Source organism: Ovis canadensis, chromosome 11 (genome assembly GCF_042477335.2).
Source record: "Ovis canadensis isolate MfBH-ARS-UI-01 breed Bighorn chromosome 11, ARS-UI_OviCan_v2, whole genome shotgun sequence".
In the NCBI taxonomy this organism is placed as follows: Eukaryota; Metazoa; Chordata; class Mammalia; order Artiodactyla; family Bovidae; genus Ovis; species Ovis canadensis.
This window is the reverse complement of record NC_091255.1, coordinates 37,138,012-37,151,334: the sequence shown is the minus strand read 5'-3', so window position 1 is coordinate 37,151,334 and position 13,323 is coordinate 37,138,012. Positions and strand designations below refer to the sequence as shown.

The following is a 13,323-nucleotide window of genomic DNA, read 5'->3' as shown; positions in this document are numbered from 1 at the left end:
GACCTAGATCCGTCCCAGTGTCAGGGCGTCCTCGCTGCTGCTCGTCCACGCAGGTCAGCTAGGGGCCCAGACCCAGGCCCAGGGGACAGCCCCACGGCTCTGGCAGAAGAAAGGGGACTCTGGACACCCTCACACCAGCCGTGGATCGCTCTGCCCAGGAGGGAAGCCGTCAGCTCTGCTCACAGCTAGCTCACTGGCCTGACTGTCACCTGCCCTGCTCAGCGAGGGGGCCTGGAAGTGCCCAGAAGACAGAGAGCCTGAACTGGGCAGTGACGGCCCCAGTGACCAGCACACCGCTCATCAGCTGTGTGACCACGGGCCAGGTGCCGTCTGGGCCTGTGTTTCCCCCTCTAGGAAATGGAGAGAAGATGGTCTCCTGCCTCCAGAGCTGCCATGAGGACCAGGTGAGTCGGCACAGAGTGCCCAGAGCAGCTCAGCATAGTCTACACCTGCTGGGCCAGGTGGTCTCCACATCCAGGGCTCAGGCATCCTCTCCAACCCAACCTCACTGTCGTGAGGATGTGAGAGTGAGCCGGGGCACAGCAGCGGCTCTCCTGTCTGACTGGACCCCGCTGACCTCCCGGGCGGCCAGCCCACGCAGGCCTGGCGAGGCCCTGGGAGCTGTGTTCAGACTGGGGCCAGAGGGCTAGGAGCAGGGTAGCCGTGAGCGGGAGCCCCACTTTAGGTAGGGATTAGGACCGGGTAGTGGAGGAGAGGCCGTGGAGGCATGCTTGCGTCAAGGCCAAGACACCAGCAGAGGGACCAGGCTGGATGGCGGGCGGCGGTTTGGACCTTAAGGGGTCCTGGAGGCATTTTCCCTGTGGGCTGGGGGCGGGGCGGTTGCCAATGGATGCCCCAATGGAAGAGCAAGAATCCAGCCGTCTTGTACTAAACCCCAAATCTGTATAAACAGCGTCTCCTTGGAGTCCCCCACTTCGGGGCTCATGGGAGGGGCATTGAAGGCCTGTTTGACTTTCTCACCTCCTCTTGACTTGCTCAGCATGGAGCCCCGGCAACTCGGAAGGCATCTCTGAGCCAGAGCCCTGGCGGCCTGGCTCAGCCACACGGGGAAGGCCTTTCCGAGCCAAGCGTGGAGCCCAGGTCCTCACACAGCGGCCTCTGTCCGCCCGGCTGAGCACGCTCAAGGCCCGGCCCCCGCACTACTGTCACGGGACCAGTGGCTTCACTTCTCTGGACCCAGGGACGGGGCGGGCAGAAGAAGCTAATTGGTTGAGACCATGGGATCTGTCATCCAGGCCTGGAGCAGGGCTGGGCAGGGAGGCTCCCCTGTACCCTGGCTTCTTCTGGGTGGGCTTCTCACGGGAGACAGCCACCCCACTCTGAACTGAAGGGCGGCCTGAAATTGGCAAGGCATCTCAAGTGGCTGGGCGGAGCCACCTAGGCTCTGCTGCCTCAGGAGACATGGTGCAGTCACATGGCCTTTTCCAGTTGGGTTTGGCCACACCTGGTTTGCCCCCTCCCACCCCCACACCCCACAGAAGCATCAGGACCGGAGTCCCGGGGTGGCTTAAGGGCTCTGGATGGGTGGCATGAACAGCTACAACTCTCAGCATAGAAAGAACGGCGAGACCCCATCACCTTGGGTGCATTTTCAATGAAAGTAACTTAATTAAAAAACAGCACAAGTATTGTTGAACTGAACTGATCATTTACTAATCATAAGCCTTTAAAGACTCTTGTTATTTAGTTGCTCAGTTGTGTCCGAGTCTTTGTGACCCCATGGACTGTAGTCCGCCAGGCTCCTTTGTCCATGGAATTCTCCAGGCAAGGTGTACCATGTCAAGGAATCCGGGTACCTAGTTACAACTGGTACTTTTGTTCTGTTGAAGCCTCGCGATTATCAACAACTGTAACTAAAGCTTAGTTTTCAGTAGCCCCAGGACACCTGTTCCCGGCAAAGCCCTGGACCCTCCTTCCACGGGGCTCCTGCAGGACTCTAGACCATCCTTCTGCTTTGAGAAGTGTTGGGTTCTCTCCTGACCCGTCCTCTGAGAACTGCCGGCTATCCTGTGGCTGGTACTTCCTGCCTCTTGGCATAGACTAGTTCAAGGTCATCTTTTATCTAGCTAGGTTTTCTAACCTAGCCCTGCTGAAGGTAAGTGCAGTTTTTCCCTCCAATTTTTTTTGAAAAGTGGGCCAAGGCTCCTCTTTCCTGTCATTGCTTCTTATGGCCTCAGAGTTCCTCCCAACTGCCTGCAGTAACAGAAGGCATCTCCATCTTTGCAGACCAGACTTGCTGGCCTGTCGGGTCTCCACTTTTTTTTTCCCCAAACACTGACAGACTTAATTGTGTGTGTGTGTGTGGGGGGGGGGGTGGTTCCCACCTGTGATCCCACCCACTTAAATAAAAAAGTGCATAGAAAAGAAGGGATTTATAAACTTAAGTACAGTATCTACATCCTGGGCCCCCAGGACCCAGGGGTGATTGCTGGGTGGGCTGGAGGCAGGGCCCTTGGCACCTGTTCACCCACATCCACCTTGGCATGAGGGTGGGGGTGAGATGCTCTGTCGAGTCTCCACTTTGATACAGTATTTGGTGGATTAATTCACTGCTGTATTTCTCACATGGGTGGGCTGTCCTTTCACACCTAGGTTTTCTTGGTGTATTTCTTATATATCTTTATTTAGTCTTAGCATGGACAGAGCTGTGTTCAACAGAATCTGAAACCCAGGTGTGTCTCTACCATGAGTAGGCGGCCCCTGTCCACAGTGCTGTCTCAGGCCCTGGCAGGTGGAGGCATGGGGGAGGCCTTTAGAAATGTGGGAGCCTCCTCGGCCAGATCCTGGGGAGCTCGCACCCAGCGGGTCTGGGCTTTGGACTGAACTCTGCTGGCGCCGAAGTCCCTGATGGGAATCTCTGGTTCCTTGTGCCTCAGCATTTCAGTCTCTGAAATGGGCTTTTCCAACCACCTCGGGTCAGTGCTCCACAGGGAGCCGGCTGATTTCCTGCACCGAGTTTGGCAGATGTCTTAAATCCGGCAAATGGTCCAGCTAGGTCTGAACTGGCTTTGAGGGGAGCCCAAAGCTGCAGAAAAGCCTCGCTTTCCCCTTGGCCTGTCCAGCCACTTGAGACCTGTATCTTGTCTCTGCCACGGGTGCCAGTGCTGCCCTTATGGCGGGGCTTACACCGGGGACCAGCCCTGCAACCACCTGTGCTGGCTTTGACCCCTGGTTCTGAGAGCACAGCTCCCATGCCTACAGCCCTTGAGGAGACAGGATGGGCCTTATTCCTTCCTGCGTGTGTGCTAAGTTGCTTCAGACCCCATGGACTGCAGCCCTCCAGGCTCCTCTGTCCATGGGCTTCTCCAGTCAAGAGTACTGGAGTGGGTTGCCATGCCCTCCTCCAGGGGATAGTCCCAAGCCAGGGATCGAACCCGTGTGTCATATGTCTCCTGCATTGGCAGGAGGGTCTTTACCACTGGCACACCCTGGGAAGCCCTTAGTCCTTCCTGAGCAGCAGCTCATGTCCTCCCAGGCTGATCACGCAGGGGGAAGGGCCTTCTGTGCCATACAGGGGAAAGATGAATCTGTGTCATTGAGACTTGTCTTCAGAACAGCTGGGTGCAGAAATTATAGCTTCCTGGTGACGATCGGTTCCACTTTGCATGGCAACACAACATGTTCCTAATGACTGAATTGTTTATTTAATAGAGAAATCACAACCATTTGGAAGTTTAAATATAGCCTCCCAGAAACCCAGTGAGCTCAGCTCCTGGTGGCGCTGGCCTCGGCCCCATCCCTGCACCTCACGAAGCGTTAGCGACACGATGGCTTGAGAACATTCTCAGGTGTCACTGACCCTGCTGTCTTTGCCGGTGAGTCTCCCCTCTACTTGAATAGAAGAAACTGGTTACATGAAGGGCAATAACTCTACTTACAGGTTCTGAGTCAGATGGGGAAGAGCAAAGGCAGGCTCTGGCTTATCCCCGGGGCCCCCAGTCTCCAGGATCTAATGCCTGATGACCTGAGGTGGAGCTGATGTAATAATAAAGTGCACAACAGATGTAATGCACTTGAATCACCCTGAAACCATCCACCATCTCCCCAGTCCGTAGAGAAACTGTCTTCCCCGAAACTGGTCCCTGGTGCCAAAAAGTTTGGGCACCATTGCTCTAGAGCATCATGGGGCCTTGGTCTCAGGTTTGTCTTCCTGGGAGCTCTTAGACCAGAAGCCATATTCCTTAAATGGCCTGAAGACTCGCCAGCCTCTCACCCAGCAGGCTGACCACCCCTAGCTCAGACCACCAATAAAGACTGGGAGACAGAACAGTGTACAAGAGTTTATTTAATTGATATCTGAATTTAGTTCTATCATGTGGGGCCCACGTTACAAGTTCCATCTGGGTCCATTACAACGCTAACCAAAAAAAAAAAAACTTAAAAATCCACAACTTTTTCCATGTCATTAAATATATTCATATATAATAACCATAATATATTAGTATGCATTGGAAAGGAACACTGACCCAAACAATGTCATGGTCACAACTAAACATTTACAATTCCGAGTGAACAGAACGCAGTGGGGCGTGGGAGGTGGAGCCACGTCCAGGGACAGGGAGGACTGGCTTGATGCTGGCAGCGGCGAGGCCCTACAAGTACACACTTCTATACCCTTAGGGTACGACTTGGCTATGGCCATGAACCGTGGCCCAGTAACCCCATCCATGGGTCTAGTTCATCCACTCCCCAGGCTTCCTTTGAGCAGTGAGACCCAAACATTTTTCAGTTGCCTAAAGGGACCATCTCCTGACCCCGAGGGGTCTCTCCTTGATTTCAGTCTCCAGCCTGGGGTTAACCCAAGACAGGCTGTACCCATTTCCTGCGGTTACTCTGGGGGCAGAGTGCTAGGTGAGTACCAAAGGCCTTGGGGCAGCTCCCAGCACCCCTAGCTTGGACTGCGGGGGCCCCTCCCACTCTACCACCAGGACCTGCCTCTCACCCTGCTTTGCTCAGGACAGAAGCCAAGCTGCAGGTGAATCCAGGGGGCAGCCCCCTCATCCTCCTTCCTTCCATCCACCCCAATCCTTAGCATTACTATGTGTCAGAAAGGCAGGGACCCCGCTGTCAGGGGCTCCAGACCCCCCAGCAGGTAAGAAAAAGGACAACTTGGAAATCTCTTAAAAAAAAAAAAAGACTAATCTGGTATGTTTTTCTTCAAACACCTACATATCACAACTCTGGTTAATACACTCTTCAAAATCTAGTTCCATTTTACATCCTTTCCTAACTGTACAAACCGGAACCTCAATTCCTATTTCCATTTCCACCCGGGGGGGATGGGCAAGGGAAGAAGAGGGGTGCTTTCCCAAGGGGGAGGTGGCTGGATTCAGAGGAGGAGTGGGCTGGGTTCTGGCTGGGTGGGGAAGGCCACCTGCCAAGACTGACCTCCCCCCCCCCGCCCCGAATTCCCCTCCTCTCTGGCTGACTGGTGGCACTCACATTCCCCAGAGGCCAGGCTGCTCTGCTCTCAGGGTGCTGAGCCAGAGGGCGAGACTGGCTGAATTTAAAGCAAGATGCATTGCTGCCTGGTGGGCTGCTGGCCGCAGAGACCACCAGTGCAAGTCCCCCTCACAACGGGGGCCGAGACTTGGGCCTGGAGTGGGAGCTGGCAGGGCTGCCATGCCCTCCTGGGCAAAGCAGAGAAGCCAGGCTGGTGTGGACAGAAACAGGATGACTACCCACAGAGGACAGAGCCTCTCGTGGACACACCCGAACCACACTGGGGCGGTGGCGGCCGAGGGCCAACTGTGTGGAGAGGGCCCTTCACTTCCAGCCTTGGCCTTGGAGTCAGGCAGCACAGTTACCCCTCCCCGGGCCCATTCTGTCCTTCCCCTGCCCCTGGGGGCATCTCTGGAACCCCTCCAGGCAGCCAGACATCCTTTCTGCCTACACCTTAGGACCAGCCATGGCCTGCCTGCCTGGAACCTGGAGTAAGTGTACACCAGCCTCATGCACCGCCCCGACTGTCACCTCTCAAGATGTGACTGTGCCCATCCCGGCCCCCAGGTCCTGACGTCTGTTCTCCAGGCCAGATGCCATCACCAGGGCCAGCATCTCACGGGTGACTCACTCAGAAGCACCCCCCACAGCTTGCGAGGGAACCAAGGAGGGGTTACAGTGCCCGGTGAGGACCCCTGTCTCACAGGGCTGTCATGAAGATAGTGTGAGGTTACGGGGGTAAAGTGCCTGGCACAGAGCAGGTGCTTGGTAAATGGTGGCGGTGGCGATGCAGGAGGAAGCAGAGGAAAGCCAGACCAGGAGGGCCCGAGCTTCATACTTGGTGTGACCCTTCTGAGCAGCCAAACTCCAGCAGGGAAGATGAAACCAATTTCCTGACTGAGAGAGGAGCCAGGCCTCAAATTCAGAGTGCCGGCTAGGGGGGGTGGGGGCCCTTGGCACAGGTCCTGTGTGAGGCCATCAGACCTGGACGTTTAGGGCTGCCGGCTTGGAGACGGTATCTCTCGGAAGCTTTGGAAAGGGAGCCTGACCCCACTAGGGGGCCGCCAGAGAGGAGGGGGCGAGGTGCCACCCAGGCCATACCAGGATGGTGGCGGGAAGCCTCCTCTGTCCGCTCTTTGGGGAGCCAGGAGGGCCCGGCAGGAAGTGGTCACGGCTTCCCTGGTACCGGGACCCTAATGGTTCCAGCCCTGCCAGCCGGACAAGGGCACTCCCACGCCTCCCCGAGCCGGCGGAGCAGATCCCCACTCCAGCCAGCACACCCCCGCCCCCGCCAGGCCCAACTGCCTCAGCAGCCTGCCTTCCAGGCCCTTCCCCGCTGTTGACACTGCTGAGGGGCCTTGTGGGAGCTGATGTCATTACACAAATAGTGTCGCTGCCGTAAGCCCAGCCCGTGCCCCATCCCCCTCCCCTGGAAAATGTCATAAAGGGGCTGCTTCCAACTTTCCAGAAAGGAAACTCTCTGGGAGGTTTTGCGTTGGCAATGCCTCCTCCATCGGGCAGCTCTGGCGTGAGCAGTGACCGACCACCCGGCGTGAGCTTCTCAGGGGTGTCCCTGGTCCAGAAGCCTGGCCAAGCACCAACCCCCAAAGCCCGGCCAGGGCAGGGCCAGGAGGGGGCCTCACTGCTCTGGCTGCACAGACTGGAACCCCTCCCCACCCCCCACCGCCAGGAGGATGGCAGGGGCAGGTGGAGACCGCAGACGGCACGGGGAGGGCTGGCTGGACAGGCCACTTCCGCCTCCCCCAGGCGCCCCCAGGCGCCCCCAGGCAGCTGCAGACGGGAGCCCCCGTTTTCACAGCCAGGGCTCCTGTGGCAATCCCCCAGGAAGGGTCAGGGGAACCAGACGGGGTTTTCTGCTGGGGCTGCGGGCCTGGGCATCACAGTTCTCCTCCTCACGTGCCCTTCTCTACCCATCGCTGCGGCCCACCTGCGCCGGCCCTGGCCGCCCTCCCGCCCCAGGGAAACGCATCTCTGCTCTGGAGGGAGCCAGTGAGGTAGCTAAGTCTCGGTCCTCAATTCTCCGGGGCCTGGGGGCGGGGCCGCCGAGGGCCCCGGCCCCGCCCCCACCCTCCCCCAAGCTGGGAAGCCCCCGCGGGCAAGTCCACGCCGCGGTGGCCGGCCCCGCGCCCAGCCCGCCGGCGCGCCGCTGCCTCCGCTCTAGGCCTTCTTGCACTTGCCCTTCTTCTCGCGCTGCTGGAACTTGCGCAGCCGCCGCGCCCACGTGTCCCGCCACTGGATCACCAGGCTGCTCTTGTCCGCCACGATGCCGCTCTGGTCGGGTGAGTCCTCCGCGTTGCCCAGCAGCAGGTACTTCTTGAGGGGCTTGATTTTCGGGCACTTGCAGGCGATGTCCCGCGAGCGGATCCACAGGTTCTGGTCGCCGCGGCGGATGCGGCTGGTGCCCTGCTTGTACACGGAGATGATGTTCACCGTGAACTTCCACCAGTCCCCCGCCTTGTCCGCCTTCAGGATGTGGATCTGGACGGCTGCAAGGAAGCACAGGCAGGGCATGGGCCTCGGCTAAAACCTGGGCCCCCTGGCTCCTGCCGCCAAGAGGGCCCGGGATGAGGCGGCCGGTTAAATGGAGAAGGAACAGGAGATCCAGTGCTGGGGAGTGACTGCAAGCAGGAGCCCCACTGGGGAAATGGGTGTGCGGAGGCGAAGCTGACGCTAGAGCCCTGCCTGCTGACACATCGGCCTAGGCCGCTGCTCGGAGAAGTCTTACTTCCTGCCTGTGTTGAAGGTGCCACCCAGCCCTGTCTTTGGGGACAATCCCCCTTAGAGTCCAGGAAGACACTATAGGAGCTGACCACAGCCCCTGAATTCTGGGCAGAACCCAGCTGTTTGGGCAGGTGCCCTCCATGAGCACAGTGCTGGCCACGGGGGGGAACCAAAGCGGGCAGTACCTCCTGGGCATTTCCAGAGGCCCCACCACCTATCTAGCCTCACGACACCCCCAGACACACAACCTCGCTCCTGATCCAATCTCAGGCTAGGGTCTCAGTGCCCAGGGGCCACGCACCCTCAACAGCCCTCCAAGGCGGCCACAGCACCTCTTCTGAAGTCCAGGGTCCTTGTACTATCCCCTGCCATCCCTGCCAGGCCTCCGTGTCCTCTGGACCCTCCCCAAGCCTCCAGGCCATTCCTCTCCCTTTCGGTTCTCTGCTACTGCTTCCCCTAGTATGGGGGCTCTCTAGCTGGAGCAGGCATCGGAATCCCCTGGACGGCTTGTCACACACACATCACTGGCCTCGCCCCAATTTCCGATTCACCAGGTGTGGAGTGGGGCCCAGGAAGGCACACTTCTGACAGACTCCCAGATGGCGCTGATCCAGGGAACACACTTTGAGAATCAATGCCCTAGTGAATATCAACAGATGCTATTTCTGCAGGATATAAGGTACAAGAGAAAAACATTTTTAAAGGTGTGTGGGGGGGGTGGATTTTGTTCAAACCACTAGGTGAAATAGTGGGTTAAAGTCAAAAAGTTTTCTTACTGCGGGACTTTTCAGAGCCTTTAATCTACAAATTGTGTGTGCCTGCACAGCTGTGGGTTTCCCAAACAACTCTGACTGCAAGGCCCTTTGGGTGGTTATCTCAAGTCACCAGAGCCCCACAGGGCCTAGCTGAGGAACATTCTGGGTGCAAGGGACACACACCATTCCAGAGGCTAAGTGCAGAAGTCTACACTGTACTAACGTCCAGCCAAAGGAAACTTGAATTCCTCCTCCATCCCCGCGGTCAGAACCCAGAACCTTTCCCTCCACCCCTGGTCAGGCTGAAGGTTCTCCTAGAAGCTGTGTAGACCTGAGCCCTCCTGAGAAAGGGGCTTGTCTCTACAGGTGAAGACACCGAGACAAGGTGGGCTCAGTGGCTCCAGGAGCCACGCAGACATGCACCCAAGGGAAGGTCGAGCAGTCCCACCTGCCCTCTTACCTCTGGGCCCACTCACCCATGCTGGCCAGCCTCTCTCAAGGTCTCAGGGGGCTATTCCCTGGGCCCTGCCCACACCCCTTCTCTGCCCATGCTTGGCCCAGGACAACAGGAAGGGGCACGGATGGCCGGGCCCTCCATCGAATCCCACCCTTCCGGGGCGAAGCAAGTGGCGGATTTTCCCATATTTTCATTTCAGCTGTTCCTGGGCATCCTGAACTTTGCACTCCAGTCTGAGGGCTCCAAAGAATGGCTGCCATGGCAACCGTTTCCATGTTTTCGTCACCAAGGGACTCAACACTCAGTGTGAACTCGGAGGAGGGGGTGGGGAGCCCTCCAGCCTGGAGCAGTGGCTGGGCTGTGTGTTTGACTGTGCAGACAGAGGTCACCGTGGCAACTGAGTGCCCCTCAGCTAAGCAAAGGAGGGGAGCCGCCCCCAGCATCCCTGGGAGCCCCAGCTTCCTCTCCTCAGGACTGAGCTGAATGCAGAATGAACCTCCCCCAGGGTACAGCTGCCGCCTGTGCGGGACCTCAGACCCCCAGCCTAGTCACAGTGTCCCACCCTGCAGCCAGGGTGGGCTGAGGTAGCCCAACAAGGATGCTGCCGGAGGCACCCCGGAAAAAGTGGCTTTGCTTATCTACTGGTGTTACGAGCTCAACTGGGTATTGCTCCCTGCCGGTAAATTAATACACTGAAGTCCTAACCCCCAGTAACTCAGAATGTGGCAGTGTTTGGAGATAAGGTCTTTAAGAGGTAGTTAAGAGGAAGTTCGAAGGGTGGGCCCCAACCCAATCTGACTGGCGTCCTCATAAGATGAGGACACAGAGATCAGGACACAGAAACACATGGAGGGGAGACCACGTGAAGAAAGAACAAGACGACGACCGCCTCCAAGCCAAGGAGAGCACCTGGGGTAACCACTCCTGACCTCTTGATCCAGTACTTCCACCCTGCAAGGCTGGGAGAAAGCAAATTCCTGTTTGAGCCCCTCAGTGGTACTTTGTTCTGGCAGCGCCGGCAAACTCATAACCATTGGAATCAGAGACTCAGGATCCGGGGCCTCAGCTCAGGGCCAGGTGGGAGGGGAGGGCTGTGAGGCCACAGAGAGCTGGCTGGACAAGGTCAGGCCCTGGGGTAGCCTTCTGCAGGGATGTGGCCCTTCCCAGCAGGAGGCCTGAAGAACCCTGCCCCACCTTCCCTGGTCTGCACCCCCCGCCTCTCTCCGGGCCACCTGCTTCCCCAGCCTGAAGGAGGCCTGCCAACGCGGAGGGTGCAGCCTGGAGGGGGACCTGGTGGTGGACGCAGGTCGATGGGGATGAAGTGCTGGCCCTCGTCCTCGTCCCACCCCAGCAGCACCCTGGCAGCGGGTGGGATGGGCCGGGGGCAGGGCAGGGGCCGGTGGTGGTAGATTCATGTGATTATGCTGGAAAGAGTCCACGTTTCCGCTGCCCTTGGCAACGCCTCCACATATTACACAGCCCACCAAGTATGAGCTGCACACGCAGTGCACAGGCCAAGTCCCCGTGGTGCACACACGGCTGAAAATACTCAAAATACACATTGAAACAGTGACCTCAGGCAGACCAACTCGGCCCCCTCGGGGAGCGTGCAAGACTGAAGACAGAGCGGGGCCGCCACCAGCTCTGACGCCCTGCTGGCTGGGGGCCAGGAACAACCGGCCTCCACTGAGGGCCCACAGCACCGCCCAACTGGGTGTGGGGGGGCTTGCGATGGCCAGGGGCAGCTTCTTGCCCACCCTAGCAGCACGGAAAAAAACGATAGATGCTGGAAAAGCCCTGATGCTGGGAAAGATTGAAGGCAGGAGGAGAAGGGGATGATAGAAGATGAGATGGTTGGATGGCATCACTGATTCAATGGACATGAGTTTGAGTAAACTCCAGGAGTTGGTGATGGACAGGGTGTGCTGCAGTCCCTGGGGTCTCAAAGAGTCAGACACGACTGAGTGAACTGAGGCACACAGTCTCCAAGGCTGTGTCCTTTACACCCACACGACGCTCACTCCAGGCTAACCAGCCTCAGCCCCTGGGACATCTAAGCTCCACATCCGTGTGCCAATGTCCTAAACTGGCCAGAACACGGAGCTTCAGGGAGGATCCCCCACTGCTTATTCAGAAAGAAGGCAGATGAGACGACCCTCAGAAAGGCAGATGGTGAGATCAGGCCGGGGTGATAAGAGGCTTGCCGAGACCCTCCCCTCCCCCCCCCAATTCCCCGAAGAAAGAGGGAGGGTCCCAGCACTGAGCTGGGGGTTGGGGGCAGGACTCTAAAGCACAGACTGAGGGAGTGGCTAAAGCAGACTGGCTGGAACAGAAGCCTGCCCCACCTGCTGTGTCTGCCACTCCCAGGCTGGGCCACGGTACAGGTGAGCTGCACAGGTCCCACAGATCTGCTCCTGTGCAGTCAGGAGGCATTAGGTATAGGGAGGAACCCCTGAGGAGACACAGGTGAGGCTGGCTCCAAAAGGTACCCCTCCACCACAGAAGTGGGGACCTGCAGGATCAGCAAGCAGGGGAAGAGTGCAGCCCTGAGAAAGTAGAGTCAGCCTCTGGGTCCCAGGGGCTGGGCTGCACCCGGTCTTCTGGCCTCCAAGTCCCCAGGGCCCCAGAGCTCTGCTGGTGTGGCAGCAGGCAGGCTGGAACAGGGCCCCCCTCAGCAACTCCGGGGCTCACGGGAGGGCCTTGAGCTCCAGGAGCCAACCCCAGCCACCAGGGCAGGGCTTAAGAGGGCCGATCTCCCCTGCTGGCCTGTGAGTCTGCCGCCCGGCTACTGGGCACATGGCTCTCCGTCCCTCAGTAGAGGCCTGCCCTTGGCCCTCAAGGGCGGGCTGTGGCTCTGAGAGGGAGAGCAGCGCAGTGCGCACCAGCCCAGGGAGGCAGGGGTCTGCATCGGGCTGGTCTGAGCCATGGGGCCTCGGGCTAGGAGGCAGGGCAGGGGCCTTGCCCAGGCCCATTCCTGGCTGAGCCCGAGGCCCCGACCTGTCCTTCCATAGGCGCAGACCTCTGGCTCTCCTTCCCTGGGGCCTACACCTCCACAGAGTCCTGGCGCTGGGGAAGTGGGAGGCTGGCCAGGGTGAGCTGAAAAGTGGAGCTCGGGTCCCACCTCGAGCTCAAGCTCAGATTCCTCCAAAGGGAACCATGCACCCCAAGGCAGCCCCTGTTTCCTTCAAAGCCTCGCTCTGTCCCCAGCTCTTGCCCTGACCCCGGAGACCAAGGATGGGTCAGCTCTGGACCGTCTGAGGACCGGGCACCGCCAGCACCTTGGACCGTCTGTGGCAGGAGGCAGCACTGGGCTGGCTGCTGCCCCCCACTCGCAGGTCTGGGAGATTCTAGGTTCTAGGACCCAGCACGGCCGCTGGGTCAGCGACAAGCACAGTGCACGTTCATCTGCCGGCCCAGCCGAGGTGGACGACCTGCTGGGTGGGGCCTGGGGCTGTGGCCCTGGGGAGGGGGGCAGGCCTTTCTCCTCCTTTCCCCACCAGCTTGGGACACCTCTGCACCTAGGCTTCCTGCCTCCTGGAGGTCTCCTTGATTTATGGGCTGCTCAGATGGGGTCCCCAGGGGCTTCCCAGCAGCTGCCCCTCCCAAGGAGGCTTGGGTGGTCAGCCCTGGCCTTCCCCACCCCACCGTGCCCTCCTGATGGGCCAGGCCAGCCCGAGACCCATCTGCCTCCAAGACGGCGGCCAGGACAAAGCAGGGAAGGACACCGGCCCCGCAGAAGCCATTAAAACCATGCGGCCCCATAAATCTTCCGGTATGGAAAGCGTGTCAGGAGCTGCAGCTGCTCTCATAAAGCACAGCTCTGACCACATGTTTCCCAGCACCAACACCACCCCCCCACCCCGCCCCGTGAAGGTCAGAAGCAGCCAAGCAGGGCCAGCCTTATTC

The 13,323-nt window shown here is 59.0% G+C and overlaps 1 protein-coding gene across 2 annotated transcripts in view; it reads right to left on the bottom strand.

Annotated features, from left to right (window-relative positions):
- Positions 1-4,288: 4,288 nt before the first annotated feature.
- Positions 4,289-13,323, bottom strand: part of NTN1 (netrin 1) — a 207,041-nt gene continuing 198,006 nt past the window's right edge. For both annotated transcript variants that reach the window (XM_069603546.1, XM_069603545.1), the window contains exon 7: positions 4,289-7,970. In XM_069603546.1, the coding sequence (XP_069459647.1) occupies positions 7,642-7,970 (329 nt within the window). In that variant the 3' untranslated portion in view covers positions 4,289-7,641. The remainder of the gene's footprint in view (positions 7,971-13,323) is intronic.